The sequence below is a fragment of the Thunnus thynnus genome, chromosome 1 (genome assembly GCF_963924715.1).
Source record: "Thunnus thynnus chromosome 1, fThuThy2.1, whole genome shotgun sequence".
Lineage (NCBI taxonomy): Eukaryota > Metazoa > Chordata > Actinopteri > Scombriformes > Scombridae > Thunnus > Thunnus thynnus.
Window position 1 is genome coordinate 29,688,529 of NC_089517.1, and position 19,343 is coordinate 29,707,871.

General features: G+C 39.1%; 2 protein-coding genes across 9 annotated transcripts in view; both read left to right on the forward strand.

Annotated features, from left to right (window-relative positions):
• Window positions 1-8,072: 8,072 nt before the first annotated feature.
• Window positions 8,073-15,282, forward strand: aktip (akt interacting protein). Of its 4 annotated transcripts, none has more exons than XM_067594872.1 (10): window positions 8,073-8,242; window positions 8,947-9,070; window positions 10,600-10,808; window positions 11,054-11,118; window positions 11,334-11,434; window positions 11,869-11,957; window positions 12,413-12,511; window positions 13,193-13,300; window positions 13,460-13,520; window positions 13,713-15,282. In XM_067594872.1, the coding sequence occupies exons 2-10, from the start codon at window positions 9,023-9,025 to the stop codon at window positions 13,818-13,820; spliced, it is 888 nt and encodes a 295-aa protein (XP_067450973.1). In that variant the 5' UTR covers window positions 8,073-8,242; window positions 8,947-9,022; the 3' UTR covers window positions 13,821-15,282. The 4 variants fall into 4 exon arrangements, with proteins under 4 accessions (XP_067450973.1, XP_067450968.1, XP_067450963.1 ...); XM_067594867.1 differs by having other exon boundaries at window positions 8,074-8,242; window positions 8,944-9,070; XM_067594862.1 differs by having other exon boundaries at window positions 8,074-8,242; window positions 10,597-10,808.
• A 752-nt stretch (window positions 15,283-16,034) lies between these two features.
• Window positions 16,035-19,343, forward strand: part of chd9 (chromodomain helicase DNA binding protein 9) — a 78,659-nt gene continuing 75,350 nt past the window's right edge. For 3 of the 5 annotated variants that reach the window (XM_067594902.1, XM_067594912.1, XM_067594919.1), the window contains exon 1: window positions 16,035-16,276. The gene's annotated coding sequence lies outside the window, so the exon portion shown is untranslated. Of the gene's footprint in view, window positions 16,277-16,837; window positions 17,063-19,343 lie in introns of those variants that run through there. The other 2 variants (XM_067594884.1, XM_067594893.1) reach the window with 2 other exon arrangements.

Genomic DNA, 19,343 nt, shown 5'->3' on the forward strand with positions numbered 1-19,343 from the left:
TAAGAATCAGATCTGAGACACAGCAGTATCAATAAAAGATCTCATTTCCAGCCTCACTCGAACAACTGCGCCTCTTTCAACCTACACTGTGGGTATCAATTGTGCGCTGAATAATGAAAAGCAATTATGTAGCTAAACAAAGCCATGGCGGTAATAGGCTTTTGTTTTATTTTTATCCTCAAAATGGAAATAGATTCTGTGGCTGTGTGTGGTTTTCTTTTTCTAGATCCTGTGGGTCATGCTCAGGACACGCTCCTCCTAGCACCAGTCTGCCTACAGCATTATTGTGATGGAGGTTCCAATCCAGATGAATTAGACAGCAAGTCACTATGAATGCGGGTACAGCGGCAGACAATCTGGCTGAAATGAAGAGGAAACAGAAGTCGGCTGCTTAGATTGTGTCTCTATTAATTATTCAAGGACCAGATTCTCTATCCAATGACCCCAGTAAAGAAGCACAAATTATTTAGCAAGCTGCCACATCAGCGCTTGGTGTGAGGACATGAGGCATGGGCTCTCACTGAGGTATCATAGGAGGTATGTGAACCTCTGCTCGGGTTGCTTGCCGTATGACACATGACCTCATGGGTATTGTTGGCTGTATCAGGGTCTAGGGGTACAGTTTCTCTCACCGGTCACCCATTCAGCCTGTCCACATCAGTCGGGCCTGATAAGGAGGGTTACCAACACTGAATAATTTGGATAAAACAAATGTAGAGTGTCCTTGCACAAGCAGATACCGCCACTGTTTGAAAATGTGACACAGACTCTCTCAGAACAACTGATAACACAGGGTTTAAACAGATGATAGCACTTGTTTAAGGACAGGCAGCGGCAAGTTCTTGGTGGTAATTTAGCAACATTTTTTGATATGAAAGCCTCTATATTTCAGAAGTTTAAAGGGGAGGAATATAGAGCATGTTGCAAATACTTCTTCATAAGCAAGTGCAGCTAAAACTGAGCTTATGGATGACCCTGTCTTTTTTGGTTTAAGCTAGTCGTGTGACTGTTTCATTTCACGTTTATAAATATATATTGCATCTGTAACAATGGCACATGTCGTTGTATGTCTTCAGCAGTGTCACCAAGACAAAGGCCTGAACTTGGTGACATACAGTGAAATGAGACAGCCACGTCTGACAGCGTGATTGTCACCCTGTTATTTTTGTTGCTCTTAAAAAAAGCTATATACTTTCCACAGCCACTCAAAATGTGTTATAATTTCAGAGCATGCCAGAGGGAGAGGGAGAGAGAGGAAGAGAGAGAGGAAGAGAGAGAGAGAGAGAGAGAGAGAGAGAGAGAGAGGCTGGATGAAGGGAGAGGGGACAAACTGTTTGCACACACACATATGCAGGTGTATGTGTGTGTTGTATGTGATAGAGAGTTAGCCTTGATCTTGTTAGTGGTGATTGGGGTCTCTGTGAGACCTCACACTGGGCTGTGGGTGTAATTGTCACTGGCAGGCTGGCCTGTAACCATGTGGAGACTTAGGGAAGAGGAATGGGGAGGAGAGCACAGGGCCTTTGTTTGTGGCAGCCGCCACATGTCTGCCTGTGTGGCAGTGCTGAGCTCCCGGGTGTGGAGGCTTGGCTTTGGGGAGATGATTGTTATAGCACTGGTGTTGGCTTTAAAAATGCCTTTTTAATGGGAATGCATTTCACAGGCAAGAGCAGCGAGGTCTGGGAAACCAACATCACAGCAGCGGGGTACAGAAGTTCAGCATGTGCTTGTGCCGAGAGACGGTTCATCAGTGGAAACAGCCTGCCATCTGCTGCCGGACACGAGAATAACAGACGGGTTCTGAAAAATCTCTCCAGACTTGTGTATTTCAGATGTTTGCGCGTCTGAGACAAATATTTTATGACAGACTTGAAATGTCTGCATGTGGAAGTGTTATGTTAAAAAATCTTAAATGATACCATGTGAAATTACCCTAAACTCGAATGCACATTATCTGCACAAACATTAGCATCTTTTATAGTTTTTTGGGGTTTTTTATTATCATTTCAAATAAATGGGTCAAATCAACTTAGCCTCCCTCTTTTCCATCATTTCTTTCTCACTCATTGTCTTTCCACACACTAATTCTGCTTGTAAACAAAACATGATGCATATGTCATCAGTCGTGTAACTGTGGTTGTAAAGTAGCTTAATTAAAGATCCATTCAATACATGACCTTTTCCACTTACCTCAAGCACTTTCAACGCTTTTCCTTAATGAATGAATGAATTATGCAGTAACCTAGGCTCAGCTAACAAAAGGCATTTGCTGCCTAATGTGTTTGCCTAAATAGCAGTGAAGAGCAGGCCTACCTTTAAGTGGATGAGGTACCTCTGTTCGGCTTGCGGTAAGTGTCTAGTTTAATTTAATTCAATAATCCTGATAAATGAAATAAATCCCTTTTGGGACATCCATTCCTTGAGTAGTGAGATAATATAAAATGAGGTTCACAGAGAAAAAATTAGGACATTATGGTTGATTGAGCTTTTACAAAAAGCAGAAATATTAATACAGAGATATCTTTATGTTTATAATTTTGCAATAATGAATGAAGGCATCCATGTGGAAAACAATCAGAGCTCAAAATGGATGACAGTGATTGTGAGGCTTAGTGAAAGAATGCATTAGCATTTTCACACACTCCCAATGCAAATTGTTTCACTTAAACTTTTTAAATACCATTTTGTGTTCTGACTTAATTTTAATAAGTTTGCAGATAAGAAAGCATAAGCATGGACTTGAAAGGCAGATTGTGAGTCTCTGCAACACATTTCTTCACTATTAGATTCATGAGAGGAAAGGGGAAAATTGAAAAGAATGAAAGAACATGATCTTCTCAGAGAAATAATACATTTTGTGCTGAATCGAGATTATTTAAATATAATAAAAATATCCATATCAAACATTAATTTGAATTCAATATAGATGCTTGTATAATTGAATGCACTGCTCTGCACAAATTAAAATGGGCCTTTCTGTAGGCTGGTGCTGCTTATATTGAAAATGTTTTACTTATACCCATGTAATTCTGCATGGGCTGAAATCCATTTAATAAATATGTTTTGTACTATATGTATTTGTTATATTAAATGGCCAAACTATGTTTGTTTGTGTATGACTCAGCAAAATGACACTATAGCACATAAATATGATATGTAGTTCTTCAGAATTTATTTAATTTAGTAAAAACTATTACCTGTATTTGTATATAAGAAATGCAGGGTGAGTAAAGAATTAACTTGGGCTTGTTGAAGCAATAACTTTAAAGGGAGTTTAAAGCTGCCAATAAATGCCAAACAGTAGCACCGAATCTCCCAATCATTTTGCAAACATCAAGAACCTTTCAATTCATTAACTGTGTGGTCTCGTCTTATGAACATGTCAGTGATCTGACTCTAAATAATGGACCTACTGTAGGCCTAATTCTGCTGTACTTAGCTGTACCTGTGTATTATCAGGCTGTTTTTATTTAACCCCTCTTTCCCCTCCCTCACAGACTTATCAATTGTTTCCGGCAACTGCAGCCTCTTGTAAGTCAAATTGATTGAGTTGTCCTTGAACATCTGTTGTTCAGCCAAGCCTCAAAGGTAATCCCGCTAATGGCCCTCTAAGCTATCCACATAAACACACACATAAATAAAAATGTTTCCAAAGAGATTTGGTCATTGACTTGCTACTAATCAATTCTGCAGCCGCATGTGTTGATGAAGGTTTGGGAAGTACAGAGCAAGATATATGTAGCGATCAATGCCTGGCACTAGGCTGGCTGGGCAGTGAGTGACAGTCACGGCTCCACTGGGAGTCAACATTTACACACAGATGGACCGGGCCCGTCGGATGTCTTGGCAAAAAGCTGCTGTATACACACGCACACACACAACACTGAAACACTGACCGACAGAATGTTGTCCATCAACGACACAAGAGGGAAAATTACGGGCTTGTGTGAAGCATAGTCGGTAAAGTGAAGAAGTGGCATTCCATAATTTGAGCTGCTAAGCTCTGGCACAGACAGATATGACTCCTGTTGGATGAATGCCACTTCAGAAAGCCAGTGTTTCGAGATTTGGGGTAAAAAACAGCGGGGAAAAAAGCCTTTTCAAATTGATGGCCATGTAATTTTTTTATATTTTGTCGACAGCTTAAAATAACTTTTGTGGTGTTGGTGCTTTCTTCTATCCCGTATCCACAGGATGTACACCTTCAGCTCAAGGGGAAAATAAATTATGATTACCAAAACTGAGCTGCAATATGCTTACCGCTTAATAATCACACATACAAATAATAAGCATCAAAATATTGCACTGTTAATTATCACAGCCCTATCCTGCCTTTGGCCTAATGCTTTTAATGTGGTGCACAGAGCAAGATAATCACACAATTAATGTTTTATTCTGTCAAAAGCCTTCTGTCCAGTTTGACTGAGGTAGCCCACAGCATGGCCTGCTACTTTTGAACAAAGAACAAAGACAAACACAAAAGGACCGAAACATACCTGCTGCTATCTCAACATGATACTTATGGGGAGAAATTTCTTCAACACCTGCAGCTTGCAGCTCGAGAAATATCTGCATATGACAGACAAAGCTGGGCTTTTTTGGATCACCCCTCCTGCCAAGCAATATTCATAAATTTAATTTCCAATCTGCTCTCCTTTTATTAGTTTGGGTGTTATTAAATGAGATTGCTTCATCTTAATATAATATATTTCCAGGGCTTGCGAATGTGGCTAGGAGCTGATATTCAAATTCAATAACATGGCCTGTACTTAGTGCATGGCACTAATAAATGCCAATGTATGATGCATATGAAGACGGGGCTCAGCGTGGAAGTCACAGCGGGCAATATTAATGCTGTGAATGTCCTTCAGAGGTGAGACATGCCTCTCTCCACCCCTGTACTGCACAGCTCATATGCTTGAAGAAGCCCAGGTGACCTACATACAGCGATAGGCCAGATGGAAGTGCTGAAGAGAAGAGAGGCGGCTGTTCATATTTCCCTGTATTTTATTAACTAGACAAGACAAATCCCTGAAGAATGTATACACTAGCACCGATACTGTATGGCAGAGAGAGGACTATGTAAACCACAACTATGTGTCTGACCTCTAACCTTTACATTGGACACTGGAGAAGACTGACTTGTTGGATCCATCACTGAACTGACATCAGTGCTGTTTGGGTTATGACAAAGACAAACAAATGACCAAAGAGCTACAGTTACAGTACATAGCAGTAGCCTGGCTGCAGTGTCTCACCTCTTGGCCGCTCCAGGGTTAAAACTTGACGCCTCTCTTTTTCCTATTTTATCACCGGAACCTGACAACTGCTCTTGCAAAGGTTGCAGCTTAGGAAGCTTAGCTGCAGCAGCGAGTGACCTTTACTTTTATTATGAATATTTCTATTTCATCATTATTATAAAGTGAAATCTATGCATATGATCAGTACAATGGATTTCTTTTTCATTAGTTGTGTAAAATGCCAGTCAGTGAATGAAGGGGCAGCCGGGGCTGCCTGCCAGATTACCCTCCTCCCCCACTGGAGGGATCTGACAATTGGAATTAATATGCGTGGAGCTTTCCCTCTCTATTTGTTGGCTGAGGTTTTCCAGGCAACTTTATCAGGGGTAACATTATCAAGAGCTTTGCCGAGAGCTTCTTCATCATGCTCACATCCGAGCCTGCCCAACACTTGTCACTGTCAATCACAAGGTGATAATACACAGATGATTCTCTCATTTGGTTTAATAAAATCTCCAGGCTTATTTGAACTGCAGTCATTACAGCAAATAATTGCTGCATTGAGGTTTTAGCCAGGCCATAGCCTCAGGGATAAGGAAAGACTATTGCTATATGAAGGATTTGGCTGATGTTTTTTTTAACCCTTACTCCCCAGTTGTTCATATTTCTAAAACGAATATTACATTTGAATCTTGATCTGGCTTTCTTTATTCAAACTAACATTGTTATTACATATTATCTGGATGTGGAGTCATCAGTTTTCACTTTTTTATGCCCGTGCTGTCAAGACAGGTTTCACCAAGGGACTGCCAATTGTAATTTTGAACTGTCATTTAAACCAAATTGTGGATCTGAATCAGCGGGCCTAAAATTCTCTGAAGGAATGGAATGATAGGAGGAAACATTTTTCATCTCAAATTTGAATTCTGGTGCCAGCTGACGTTCTGTAGCTGGAAAATGCAGCTGAAACAATATATACATTTTTGAGTCAAGAGTAATCAGACAGTAAAACATCCCAAATAGTGTACTTTGTTGACCAACATGAAAAATTTAAAAGGATCTAATGTTGATATGATGCTTTCTGTTCAAATGTGTGCAATGAATTGGCTGTAGTATAAAAATGTGTCTTAGCACTAAGCAGTACAGAGGAACTTTACAACTCTTAAACAGTCATATGTATTTTAATTTAAGGTATAAATGCACTTGATAGAAAATGTTCTAGTATAAAAAAAATACAGCTCCAAATGGTCACACATTCAATTATTTAATCCAATCTCCCCACTTTAATTACGTTCATTAGTGTATTTGTTTGACCAAACAAGGTCACAATAGTTGATTAGATAAAGAATCAATGACAAAGACAGAAAACTCATTACAAAAGCAATGGTGTGGATATTTGCACCCTTGTTTGTGTCAGACACTTTATCTCAATGTCGATGAAGGCAAAACAGGCATAAACTTATTTGTTTTGAGGTGGTCTTTGATTTGTACGTGTCAAAAGAGTGCTGGTGACCTTGCCTTCTTGGCTGCCCCAATAAAGAAGCAGGACACTAATTACCTTTGTCAGTGAAGTGTACTTGGGACAATATACAATCAGATAACAATAATGGAGTCAATAATTTGTATTTACTCTGAAACTTGGACAATGTCATTTCTCCCAATTAATGCAACCACTCATCCATTAAATTAGTTTTTTTTTTCTCACCCAGAAAAATAATTAGGGGTAATTGTTAGGAAATCAATCAATCAACAGAGTGAACTGCCAATGAAGCGTGATCAAAAACTAAAGAAATGTGTGACACAGATGGCTTGGATGCGTCCTACCCTCAAGAGACTTTTACTGTGCAGTACACCGAAACATTAAAATGAAGGCAACAGAAATGGAAAGTGTGTATTACTTCATCAATGTGCCCTGAAGCACTTTTGCAGGACTCTTTGTAAACTTCTCTGGAAAATGAGCAGATTGATAGAATAAAAAGATACAAAAAAGACAGGAAGTGACCAAGGTGACTATGCAAAATTGCAAAAAGAAAGTTCCTTTTTTTTAATCTTTGGAGAGCACATGATCTGAGAGACAAATGCTATATTATCAATATTATTTTAAAGTGGTATTCACATGAAAGTGTACTAAAAATAATCCTTAATTCATTTGATCCAAAGTGTTATTTCAGCAGTTTCAGCTGTTAACTTTATGCTTGGTTCATCACAACCAAAATCTATTGCTGTATTAATGATATTTATTCCATCTTTGTTGTAACCCATACAGATGATAGAAGGAGAACATTTACCATCCTAAATAGACTGCACCTAAGTATGTAGTTTATAAAGCAAAACAAAACAAACTAAACAAAGCACAAGGCTACATTAGTCAATAAAATGACTATAAATAATGACTGGGACATTTAATTACTTTTGAGTAATTAATTTAGCTACTTTTACAAATACCACAAATTTTATGTCAGCATTAAAACATTATCAACATGACAGGGTAGCCACAAATAAGAGTGGTGATTGTAAAAAACAAAACAAAACTAATTAAAACAAATTTCTAATTAGCAAAAGTGTTTGGCTCAGGTTTCTCACAGTTTGATTGACAGCAAGCCACGGTTTCATTAGTTATCTTGTTTCATGTTTTTTCGCTCTCAGTAAAGTTCACTTAAAAAACAATAACAAATAAACAAACAAAAACACATAATAATAAAAAAAAGTAAAATAAAATTAAAAAGTCCATTTTCCCTTTCACGTGACTAACCCAGCAAATCATATGCGAAAACGGGTGATCCTGTAGACCAATGAGAATACGCATTCGTAAACGGAAACGCCCCTCATTAAGTTAGATTGAACTCTGTCTGTCATATTATCCAGCTAGTAGCTAACGCGTTAGCCGGGATGACACCTTTACAAATGACGAGCAGCTGAACAGTTTCTGGGGCAATTACATCGAGACACACAGTTTAACACTTCTGTTAAAGGATTTTTGTTACAGATCCCTAGCAAATACGGTGAGTTGCATTATTACGCTTGTCTACGTGTAAAATTAAAGGGATAGTCAAGTTGTTAGCAACGGCCAAAGCTATCTTCGTAAGCTAATGCTACATATATTGTTAAGTGAGTCAAAGAAGCAAGTGAGACGGCATTAGTGTGTTAAAATTGACATATAATATGCTTACGCCTTAAAGAAGTATTTGGTCAGGCTCCCTGTCAGCTGTCGGCTAAAATGGCATCAGGTTTAAGTCGTTAAGTTACCCAAACGTAGCTCCACACCGCTTGCTAACCTAGCACTATAACACAATAACTCGATATTCTATCAGAAATGCCACCACATTAACAGCTAGATTTATTGAAATTATAACACATTCTTGTAACGTTACTGCCACCCTACACTGATATTACCACAACAGCTAGCCAGCATACTTATTTTGCCGAAATCCAAGTTAGCACAAAGCTAAGCTAGGTTATCCCAAACAAACCCTGCTCTAAGTTTAGATCAGTCCGGAGTAGTAACGTCTCTTACTTTGTACTCTGCCAGCAATTGACGTTAAGATATTTTAATAGTTTACTACTCAAGTTGCTAAGATTATGCTATGGTGACATTAGATTAGCATTACGTGCTTGAATGTGCGTATGTTTCCACGTTGTTTGTGTTTGTTTGACCTCAGCTGCATCAGCACATGATGTGTTTCATGGTCTCTTTCCATCACAGCAGCGGATGGCCTGGACAGAACTTGTCGTGGGACCTACTTAAAACAAGAGGGACACCAACCCGAACCTCTGTATGAGTAATGAACCTAAACCCCTTCTGGAGCATGTCTGCCAATACAAGTCGCAAGGTAAAGTTAACCACATTTAACTGTTGCGTTGGCTACAATAGAACTGGAAACTAGTCAACACCCATTTAAGTACTTGTAAACGCTTCAAAGTTGATAGCAATTTGCGTCCACCACGACTGAAAACTTATATTAAATGATAGTGTGTAAATACATGTAGGCCTTACTCTGTAATCTACAGGGCACAGCAGCCATACATGCTTTACGGAGCCGAACATTATGTACAATACTTTTCAAAAGTAATGGTGCTTGATATGCATAGGATGAGACATTCAACACATTTTCATTTGTCAAAAAACATGATTTGTGTGAATTGTGCCCATCATGCTTTCATTTTAGATTAAATCTAAGTTACATCATATTTATAAATATTGTTCTTTGGTTGATACGTGGACTTTTAAAGCGTCCTCAAAGGTTTCGTAGTGTCATATTAGTATGTTTGCAGAAAAACCAGAAGAGGTTAAACTGATCGACTTTTGTCATGGAGGTGTGACTTTTTAAAGAATTAGAAGACTGTATTAGCGTCACCAGCACTCTGTAAAATGAAGTTGACGGGTTTGTACTAGTAGGGATAACTTTGTTGCAGGTTGTAGACGATAATCATTTAATATAGAAGAAAGCTGGCTAATCTTTCATTTTGATACTATGTCCGATTTATTTTGATTACCTCCATCTTTTGTTTGAACAGCAGGTCAACAGGGGTCCTCAATCCTGCACCTGTTCCCACTTGTATTCATTTTCTTAGGAATCTCTGTATTGTTTATGCTCAAGCTGAGGGCGTGGTCTTAAACTGTACATTTTGATGACTATAATCCACTCTTTCGCAGTGTAGAATATCAGGAAATATACTTGTTTCAATGACTTAGTCCAGGTAGCTTGCACTAGACTAGATATCTACCAACAAAGGGGAGTGGAAGTAAATCTTGGCATGCTAGTGCAACTGTGGTGAGGTAGGGAGGAGGCAAACGGTGTACCTGGAGCATGGGCGTGAGTTCATTTTTCCCTGACTAGTCAGAGGAATATTTCCAAAACATTCTGTAGTCAAGCCTGCCCTCAGTGAATGTGCATGCTAGATCTGTTGCATTAATGTCCAATTCACGGCAAGCATTCCTGTCATATTTGTACTAGTCATCAGCAGTGTGGGTTGTAGCTTCCTGATACATTCCTGGCATCCTGCTGCTGTGTGCTTGAAATGCGCTGTGACATTGCACTGTAACTGCTCTGCTCATTCTCAACAGCATGAGCAAGAAAGCATAGCTGTACTTACAAGTGCTTTCTCTGGTCTGGACACTGTTTCTGACTGATAAGCTGCAAACCAGATGGACAGTGTAACCTGAGAGGTTGGTCACAGCACATGGTCACCACCCTGGGCCATTGGTCTACTCATAAGTGTGCATAATGGATCATAAACAGAAGCCTTCTATAACCAGGCTCTCAATATGTCTCTTCTGTTTGTTTTTATAACACAGCTAGGAAATATGTTACAGCTGATGTGTTGAGATTCCTGTTGTATTTGTCTCATGAAACAGCAGAGACCTGACAATGAGGAACAGAGTGGGCATGGGGAGCAGAGAGCCAGCCCAGCCCGGCTGCCCTTTGGCAAAAAGCAACTTCCAGCCATTCCTAAGAATGCAGCCCCCATTACCAAGCCTACAGCAATGGGTACCCCAGCCCAGTCAGCCAATGGCACACACGCCTCCTATGGCCCCTTCTACTTGGAGTACTCTCTGCTGGCTGAGTTGTAAGTAGTAGTCCAGTATCAGATTCATAAGTTTAGTTGATTGGTTTTTGGCACTTGCCACATGTGATTTTCTATGTTTATACTATTCTGTTGGTAGCATTTGTCTTTTAAATCAGTTTGCAAAGTTGTTAACAAATTGGGCTCAAACTATCCATTTCATTTGGTACCTGAATAAAAATGAGTTGCATATATATTTTTCACTCTTTTTTTTGTATTGCTCTGACCTCTTTTCATGTGATCTGCAGCACACTAGTGATTAAGCAGAAACTCCCTGGAATTTATGTCCAGCCATCCTACAAGTCAGCACTAAGTAAGGACCTCTCTTTGAAGTTCATGCAATGAATGTTTCATATACACACTAATCAAATCTCATGGATTCCTTCTGGAATGTTTTACAACTTGAAGAGCTTTGTTATTTCAATCTTTAAACATATCTGCACATTTTCACTGCTTGATGTTCATTGTGAGTCTTATTTGTGTTGATAAAAGCAACAATTCCAAACTACTGTGTGTTCCTCTGTTTAGTGTGGTTCGGGGTCATATTCATCAGACATGGCTTGTACCAGGACGGAGTCTTCAAATTCACTGTGTATATTCCAGATAACTATCCAGATGGAGAGTGTCCTGTGAGTAGTATAATTTTGGCAATATGATTTGGGGCTGTTAAAACACACACACACACACACACACACACACACAAACTTGGTAGAGACTTAAAAGGTGCTGTGTGCACCCAATCATGTAGTATTTTTGCTGAGGGTCCTGGACAACATAAAAAATCTTGAAATTTTAAAATGATTTTCCAGGTCTACTAAGGTTTGGTAAGATTATGAGTATCTTAAAACATCTGGAACCGTCATGACTGGGAAAGTGTTCATAGTCTTATGTAAACTGTTAAAGTACACATTTTTAAGAAAGATGACAACCATGACTAAATATTAAAAGTACAACTCTTGAGAGTCATCAACAAGTTAACGTTTGAATAATGATCATAGGAACTAAGCTTTGTGTTATAGCAAAGCAAAACCCTCAACCTTTTCTGCTTCTTGCCTCATTTCAGAAATTAGTATTCGACATCCCAGTCTTCCATCCACTTGTTGACCCTGTGTCTGGAGAGCTTGATGTCAGAAGAGCTTTCACCAAATGGAGGTACTTTCTCTGCTTTTATGCTTACGTAATTTATTCTTCTATTTTCTCCTTCAAAATGCATATTTGAGTGAACTAAATAATTAATTTTTTGTGTGCTAAATGCCACCCCCACCTCACACACCCCGAGCCAGTCCAGCCCGGTCAGTGCTTCTCTTTCACTGTTTACTCAGCTGAACATTCTCTGCAAAGTGTTCTTTTGGGAACCAAAGAGGATGAGTCAGAAGGAATAAAATTGTGAAAACAAATTCAGTTATAATTCAAAGAAGTGTATATATCTGGATATAGTCACCTAATTTCATATTGCAACAGATTATGATTATGATTGCAATTAAAATTCTTTGATGTTGGGGTATTCACTATTCTTCCAGTAACTCTATCCAGTAACTTCAAGCATCCATATTTCTGGTAAAAAAAAAAAGATTATGTTGTCAACCTCCTATGTTTTGTTATTGTAGACGGAATCACAATCACATCTGGCAAGTCCTCATGTATGCACGCACAATTTTCTACAAGATCAACACTGCAGAACCACTCAACCCAGAGGCTGCTGTGCTGTGAGTGTTTGAAGAATATTACCTTCATTTTTTTTTTTTTTTTTTTTTTTTTTTACAATATACAATATTTGCTTTGTCTGACATGTGACACACAAAGATAAATTAAGGATCCTGATGAAGGTCGGCTAAATATAATTCAATTGCACATCTTGGCTCAATAACTTGGGTTTTTTAATCCACTGAGCACAAAGCATAAATGTCTGAAATTAGGTTGTTGCTAAATGGCTCTAATGTCACAAATGTTCAATACTTAAATAATTTAATCAGAAGATGGTACATATCTATGAACTTTTTTTTCTTGCTTCCTCTCAAACATTTGTAGAATAAATGCCTCTGCAGCAGACATTTTGACCTGTTGCAGGAACTTAACAGGTGTAACAAATAACACTAACAAAGGCTCAGTTCTATTTAATCGGAATTCAGTCATTATTAATTACACCTGTGATTTTCCTGCTGTAAATATTCTTTAATTTTTTTTTTTCAGCTGCCTGCCTGCTTTTGTATAATGCAGCTCTATTTTAACCTGATAATTCATATAGCAGAAGCTTCTCCGCAATCTTTTAACCTCCTCTACAGTAAAGAAAAAAAATCCAACAGCCTAAAAAAAGGTTTTAGGCTTAAGTTGTTACTCATGTCTCACATGTGTTACAAGGCATTACTGTTTTTTTTTTTTTCTCTCAGATATGAAAAGGACGTGCATTTGTTCAAAAGCAAAGTGGTGGACAGTGTGAAACTATGCAACAGTCACCTTTTTGACCAGCCCAAGATAGATGATCCCTACGCAATAAGGTGGGTGGTCTCTCCCAATTTTTAACATTTCACAACCTTCACCACTACAAGAAAATACATCCTGTCATCATATGTGTGAGTGTGTGTAATGAAACTCTGAAGGGGAAAAAATGTTGATGTTCACGCTCTCACTTTCCCCCTCTGATCCATTTGTTACAGTTTTTCTCCATGGAACCCAGCTGTTCATGAGGAAGCAAAAGAGCGAATGTTCACGTATAAAGTAAGTTTTTACCATACTACAGTCACTCAGAGTCCTTTGGTTGTGTATGAGCCTGAGATTGCAGTCTACTGCAGTTCACCTCCCAGCTTTAAAACCCAAAGGGTTTTGTTAGACCGGAGTGTGAGCTATAAGCACTTTGATTGGTCGAGCTGTCTCTGTTATGTGACTGGTAATTTGTTTTTGTTGTTCTAGAGACGACCTGAGGATCACCACAAGGGAACGCAGGTGTCGGGGCTGTCTTGGGTGAAGCCTGGATCGACACAGCCCTTCAGCAAAGACGACAATCCTCCCCAATGCTGAACATGCGCTGTCGCTGTAGCGGCCACTAGAGGGAGGCACACGCATCAGATGCCACACCACTGGGCTCACCTCAGCTGTTTGCGAACTGGATCCTTGAAACAGTTGGGAGAACTTTAAATTAACTCTCCACATTATTGCTTGGCTTTAAAAGCTTTGTAGGCATCTCCTCAAACAGCTTTAGAAACAGGAAACAAAGTTTGTATCATATGTAAATCGACGATGACTAATGGATGTCTCAGCAACATCAGTTAGGCTGTGATGCAATCAAAGAGCTTTCATTCATATTTTCGGATCCATGCACATGTTGGGCTAGGTGATAAGATACTGTCCCAAAAGGAGATGAAAAGTATGAGCAAAGCAATTTGTATTCATACGGTAAGTATAGTGGACTACATGATCTAAACCACTTGTTGAAATTGGCTCAGGACTGTTTATTTGTCAGACTTGGAATGTTTGTCAGTCACAGCCATGTGATATCCTAATCTCCACCCATCCCAACACACAATTAGATTTACAGGACATGTTTTATATTTGTTTCTTATTGGACAGTGATTTATTTTTAATTCTGCTGTGTAAACTATTGTCTTACACAGTTCATAATATATAAATATATATATATATAATGCAGAGCTCACAGGTATGGTTTTAAATGAGATGCTAAATGAGTTAGCTTGTATTTTATTGTCTGATTTTAAATCATTTTGAATGTTTTATGTACCCTTGGCTATTGGTTATTAAAGGTTTGATGTGTAAATAATGGATGCCGTGCTAAGGTTTGACTTCCAAGAGTTGTGTCTGTGTCGATGCTTGGATTTTCTAAGTAATATTTTGGTTTTATTTGCTTTCTTTGCAAATGTTACTTAAGCTCCCTTACAGATATTTTCTTCACAAGTCAAATAAGTTACTGCAAGATTCCTACGTAGCTCTGAAGAAATGTATTTTGATATTTTTTAGTTATTCACTTTTGTCTGAGCAGCACAAAATGGGTGATAATATTGTAGAGATTAGTCAAGCTGCAAGACGACACCTTTTCTGTAGTTGCAGGCCAATATCAGTTTGTATTTGATGCCTATCTGTAGAGGGATCTGGCTTGATAGTGATATTGCTCAGCACACTTTCAATATGCAATTCTTGTCAAACTAAGGATGTGGAAACAGGATGGCATTTTTAAACTGTGTGGGGACCTCACAAGGAAATTACTATATGAGAACAGCAGATATGATGCTGAAACCTGTTAGATCTAATCATAGTTGCTGTGAAAGGCAAGGATGTAACACATACACACGCACACACACACACACACACACACTGCCATTTGGGCTGTTGGAATCTTCAAACGAGTGAGTTTGTAATGTGTTCTGTATGGACCCATTTCTGCTCCAGTTTGTGAATGATATTACTGCATAGATGACCTGAGAATTAAATGCTTTTCTCTGAAATCAATAAAATGATTGAAAGCTCAGTCATGCTCTGCATTTCTGTTTTTGTTCTTGGGTTTGCTATAAATGATTTTACTGACTTGCAACACCAGTAATGCCCAAACAGGTTATAGGTCCAGAACTTTATGAAATTAATCTGACAATGAAAAAATAGCAATGACTAATTTCATTTAGTACATCAGAGGTCTACATTGGTGGAAATATCACTCTTAAAAAGATATCTTTGTATACTGGTGTTGTGTTCACTCAGAATTCATATTTACCTATACTAATTCAATTGCACATTTTATATACAAAACAGTAGGATACTACATAGCTGTCACATTAATTGTATCAATATGATTTATTAATATAGCAATATTGTATTGATATAGCAAATATTCAAGGGAGAGACCTCAAGGAGTCCTTTCAGAGTAGCTGGGCTCCCTGGCAAAATTAGGTTTTATCATACTTTTGTGCCATAAGAGTTTAAAAGTGTCATGAATTTCATACAGTCACAATGAGAACACTGTTGAACACGACAGACAGTGTGGTTAATGACTCAATGTATGGCAGTATGTCGCTTAGCCAGGAGAGGTCGACATGTACCCACACTGGAGGGCAATTCTCCCGCTTCTGTCATGTGTGCACTGAGGAGAGACTCCGGTCCATGTGCGAAAGTAAAACCTCTCCGGATTGGCTCTGGCTGAGACGCGGCCATCTTATGCACTCTGTCAACACAGGGACTTTAGATATGAATCCATTATTTAATCAGCCGCTGACCGGTGCTTGTTGGAGGCGACACTGTACCATAAATACTGGGAGAACAGGCTTTTAATTAGACATGGAAAGGCTACAATGTGGCAAATTGTCAGCGGTCCAATCAGAGAGTAGGTCACTAATATGCAAATGCGTTGTTATCACAGTCACGTCAGCAGCAGCGGTAGAGCCGCTGTGCCGAGGTCGCCAGCAGGAGTACAACTAACAACACAGTCACAACTTCGCCGATAACACTTTGCCCTTTGGGGTTCCTTTCAGGTAAGAAATAACACTTACGTAGGTGTTTTTTTGAAAGGTGTTTTGTCCTCGAGAGATTGCGTTTCATTCAAGCGAGGAGCTGTCAAATTTCTGACAGTCAGTCAGTGAGGCTCGCCTCAGCTGTCTGATGACACACCGCCTTGCTGACTGTGTATCTTCCCGATGGAAACAAGACTGTCGACTTGCCAAACTTGTCCATATTAGTTTTACCACAGTTCGCCATATAATACAGCTAATGTCATCGTACTTTCTCACAGTTTGCCGGGTAGAAGACAATGCGCGTGTCTCCCAAAGTAGTCCTCCGTGGTTCGTGGTGGTCATGGTGGTCCTGAACTGACAGCGACCAGCCGGGCTCAGTCAGCACCGCACTTGGACGGGGACGCCGTAACAGTTCGCGGAGCCAATACGTTGGATATAGATTACAAATTAAAACGAAAGTCGTTCGGGAATAAACAAAACTAGTTGTATTATCACGGACATCATCCATGTCGACCTCTCCATCCATCTCCGCCCTCATATCCCTCCCTCCCTCCTCTTCCTCAGTGAGGAAGCGTCACGACACCTTTTGAATGCCGCTTCCAAAGTGGACTCGTCTCAACACCCCGGGGCTCACGTTTAATCTCAACCCAAATGTCCCACGTGCGTTCATTTTGTTCCCACTTGGCGAGCGGCCGTGCAGAAAGGAGCGCAACACATTGCCGCCTCGCTGGCTTATCAAACACCGCCGCTCGCAGCAGCTGAAGCCATTGCTGGACGAAGATGAAGAGCATGCTACTGACTTCAGAGGTGAGCCCGGTGTCCAGCTAGGAGGAAAGTAAGACTGCTTAAAAAGCATTCAAAACACGACGAACGAGTTCCAATTAATATATTTAAAGACGAGTCTTTGAAATAAATGAAATGCGCTACCAGTTATATCAATACTTTTGCTAACTTTACGCTTTTTAAATTACATTTAATAATACCACTTCTATTTTTATATCAACCTTGCTACTACTACTTGTTGTTTTGATGCTGTTTGACTGAGGTGCGCAGAAAGTGGCCATGTGTGGCCATCAATGGCGACCTCGGGACAGTTATGTACACAATTCTTGTTGATATTAGGCACGAGTTAGCCTACACGTGCCTGGATGGTGTTTACAGCGTCATGATTATGAAGGAAACAGCTGGAAGTCGACATGCTGTGGGGGGACTGGTCTGTGCCTCTGGGCCACAGAGGGATATTTAAAGGTTAGCAGTGGCTTGGCTGGCAGGCTCAGGAATATGCTGCATTGATTTAGGCCACATGGGAAAGATTGCGTAGCTAAACGTGTGTTATTTAAAAACACATTACGTTTAGTTTTCATGTGCTACCTGCTGTTTTATCTGCAGTTTACCGTTAACAGCTTGAATGGACTGTTTGTTTCACCTGCAATCTTTCAGCTTGGATTTGGCTGTGTATCAGACTTGCTTTGAATGTCACCAACAAGGAAATGTCTGCCAAACAGGTGTTGGAAATAATTTCAAATAAGACAAATGAGTTGAATTTCCATCTCATACATTTTTTACTCAGTAAATGTTAGAACACAAACACTTGATACGTTGTCTTACAAACCTAAAAGTGTCATCCTAAATGATTAGCAATGATCAATGAGTACCCTTATTTTCCATAATCTAAGTGCAAAGATACAACTCTTTAGATACTTGAAAACCGCTTTACAAGGGTTAGAAATGGTTTAATTAACACTCGAGACTGGGAAGAGTTGTAATTTTCTACTGTCCTTAAATTGCTGTTGTGATGCACATTTTTTCCATCTCAATTCTTTTTCAAGCAGCATTGTCTGTCTCTTATGCAGTGATTTAACATGCATCCCGATTGGTGTGTTGACAAATCATCAGTATGATGTCTGTGATTATAGGCATCCAAAAAAGCTAATAAAATATTAGTAAGTGGGGATGTCACATTTCAAGCAAGTCACATGATCCCCCAGTTAAAGCACTAAAGAGAACCTGAAGTTGGAAGCACAACCCAAACTAAAAACAGGAATGGCTTCATGCCTGTGTGAACACATTTTTTTAAAATTGGGAGCTGGTTGTGGGGAGAGTGGTGTTGTATTGTACAGGCCTAGTTGCATGACTATGAGTAGGAATTGAACGCAGTGGTATCAAACCAGAAAATGTGTATCCACCCACGTTTGTTCAATTTATGATTTCAGTTTTGTTAGGCGTCATGTTTCAAATAATTTTAAAGTACTTTGCCATATTCTGAATATGGAAATAGAACTTACTGCTGCAAATTAAATTAATTAGTGTCAGGTGCGAATAAAGTGTCAAACACAGTGCTCATATTTACCCAGCAGCATTCTATAGCCTGGTCTCAGTCCTCAGCAGAAGTTCTGGTAAGAAATATATTATTGCATTTGTTGTAGTATCCTTCCTGTATGACACCTTTTAAAGGATTTAGAGTGTAAATGTAATAAAGGTATGCTAATTAGCTTAGCAAACGAGTGTGCTCCTTGACTTGTCAGACACACCTGGGTTAGGTGAAGTGACACCTGAACAGGTCACAGGTGTGACAAATTATGGTTAGTGCCCAGTTATTGTGAGACTAAAAATCATGAATTATTTCACAAACTGCCTGCATCAGCCCACATAAAACTAAACTGCGAGTCAGCCGCATTGTGACAGGTAAATGAAAACGATAAAGATAGATGATGTTGGTGTTTGGTTTAATATGGTCCGAGCACACTACATAGGCTAGTTTACCTTCTAACAACATAGCCTAAATGTTGGAAAGGTGGTTATTAGACTAACATTTTAGTGTAATGGCTCAGGCATGTTGCCTGTGTTTATCAAATATGAGGATCCTAATAATGTTGTGCCTTGGGATGTGTATCAGGATTTCAGGATGTTGAAAGTTAGTATGTACTTGTGTGAAATATATATGTATGTGTATATATATGTGTATATATATATATATATATATATATATATATATATATATATATATATATATATATATACACATATACACATTTGTTGCTGGCTCTCAAAATAAGTCTCTTTATTTTGCGGTTTATTTGACCTAATA

Bases quoted from the DNA above. Each gene is read 5' to 3' on its own strand.
- aktip (XM_067594862.1), top strand. From the start codon at position 9,023: ATGAACCTAAACCCCTTCTGGAGCATGTCTGCCAATACAAGTCGCAAG. The intron at 11,119-11,333 runs GTAAGGACCTCT...TCCTCTGTTTAG, and splicing joins ATCCTACAAGTCAGCACTAA to TGTGGTTCGGGGTCATATTC. The intron at 11,958-12,412 runs GTACTTTCTCTG...TTGTTATTGTAG, and splicing joins AGAGCTTTCACCAAATGGAG to ACGGAATCACAATCACATCT.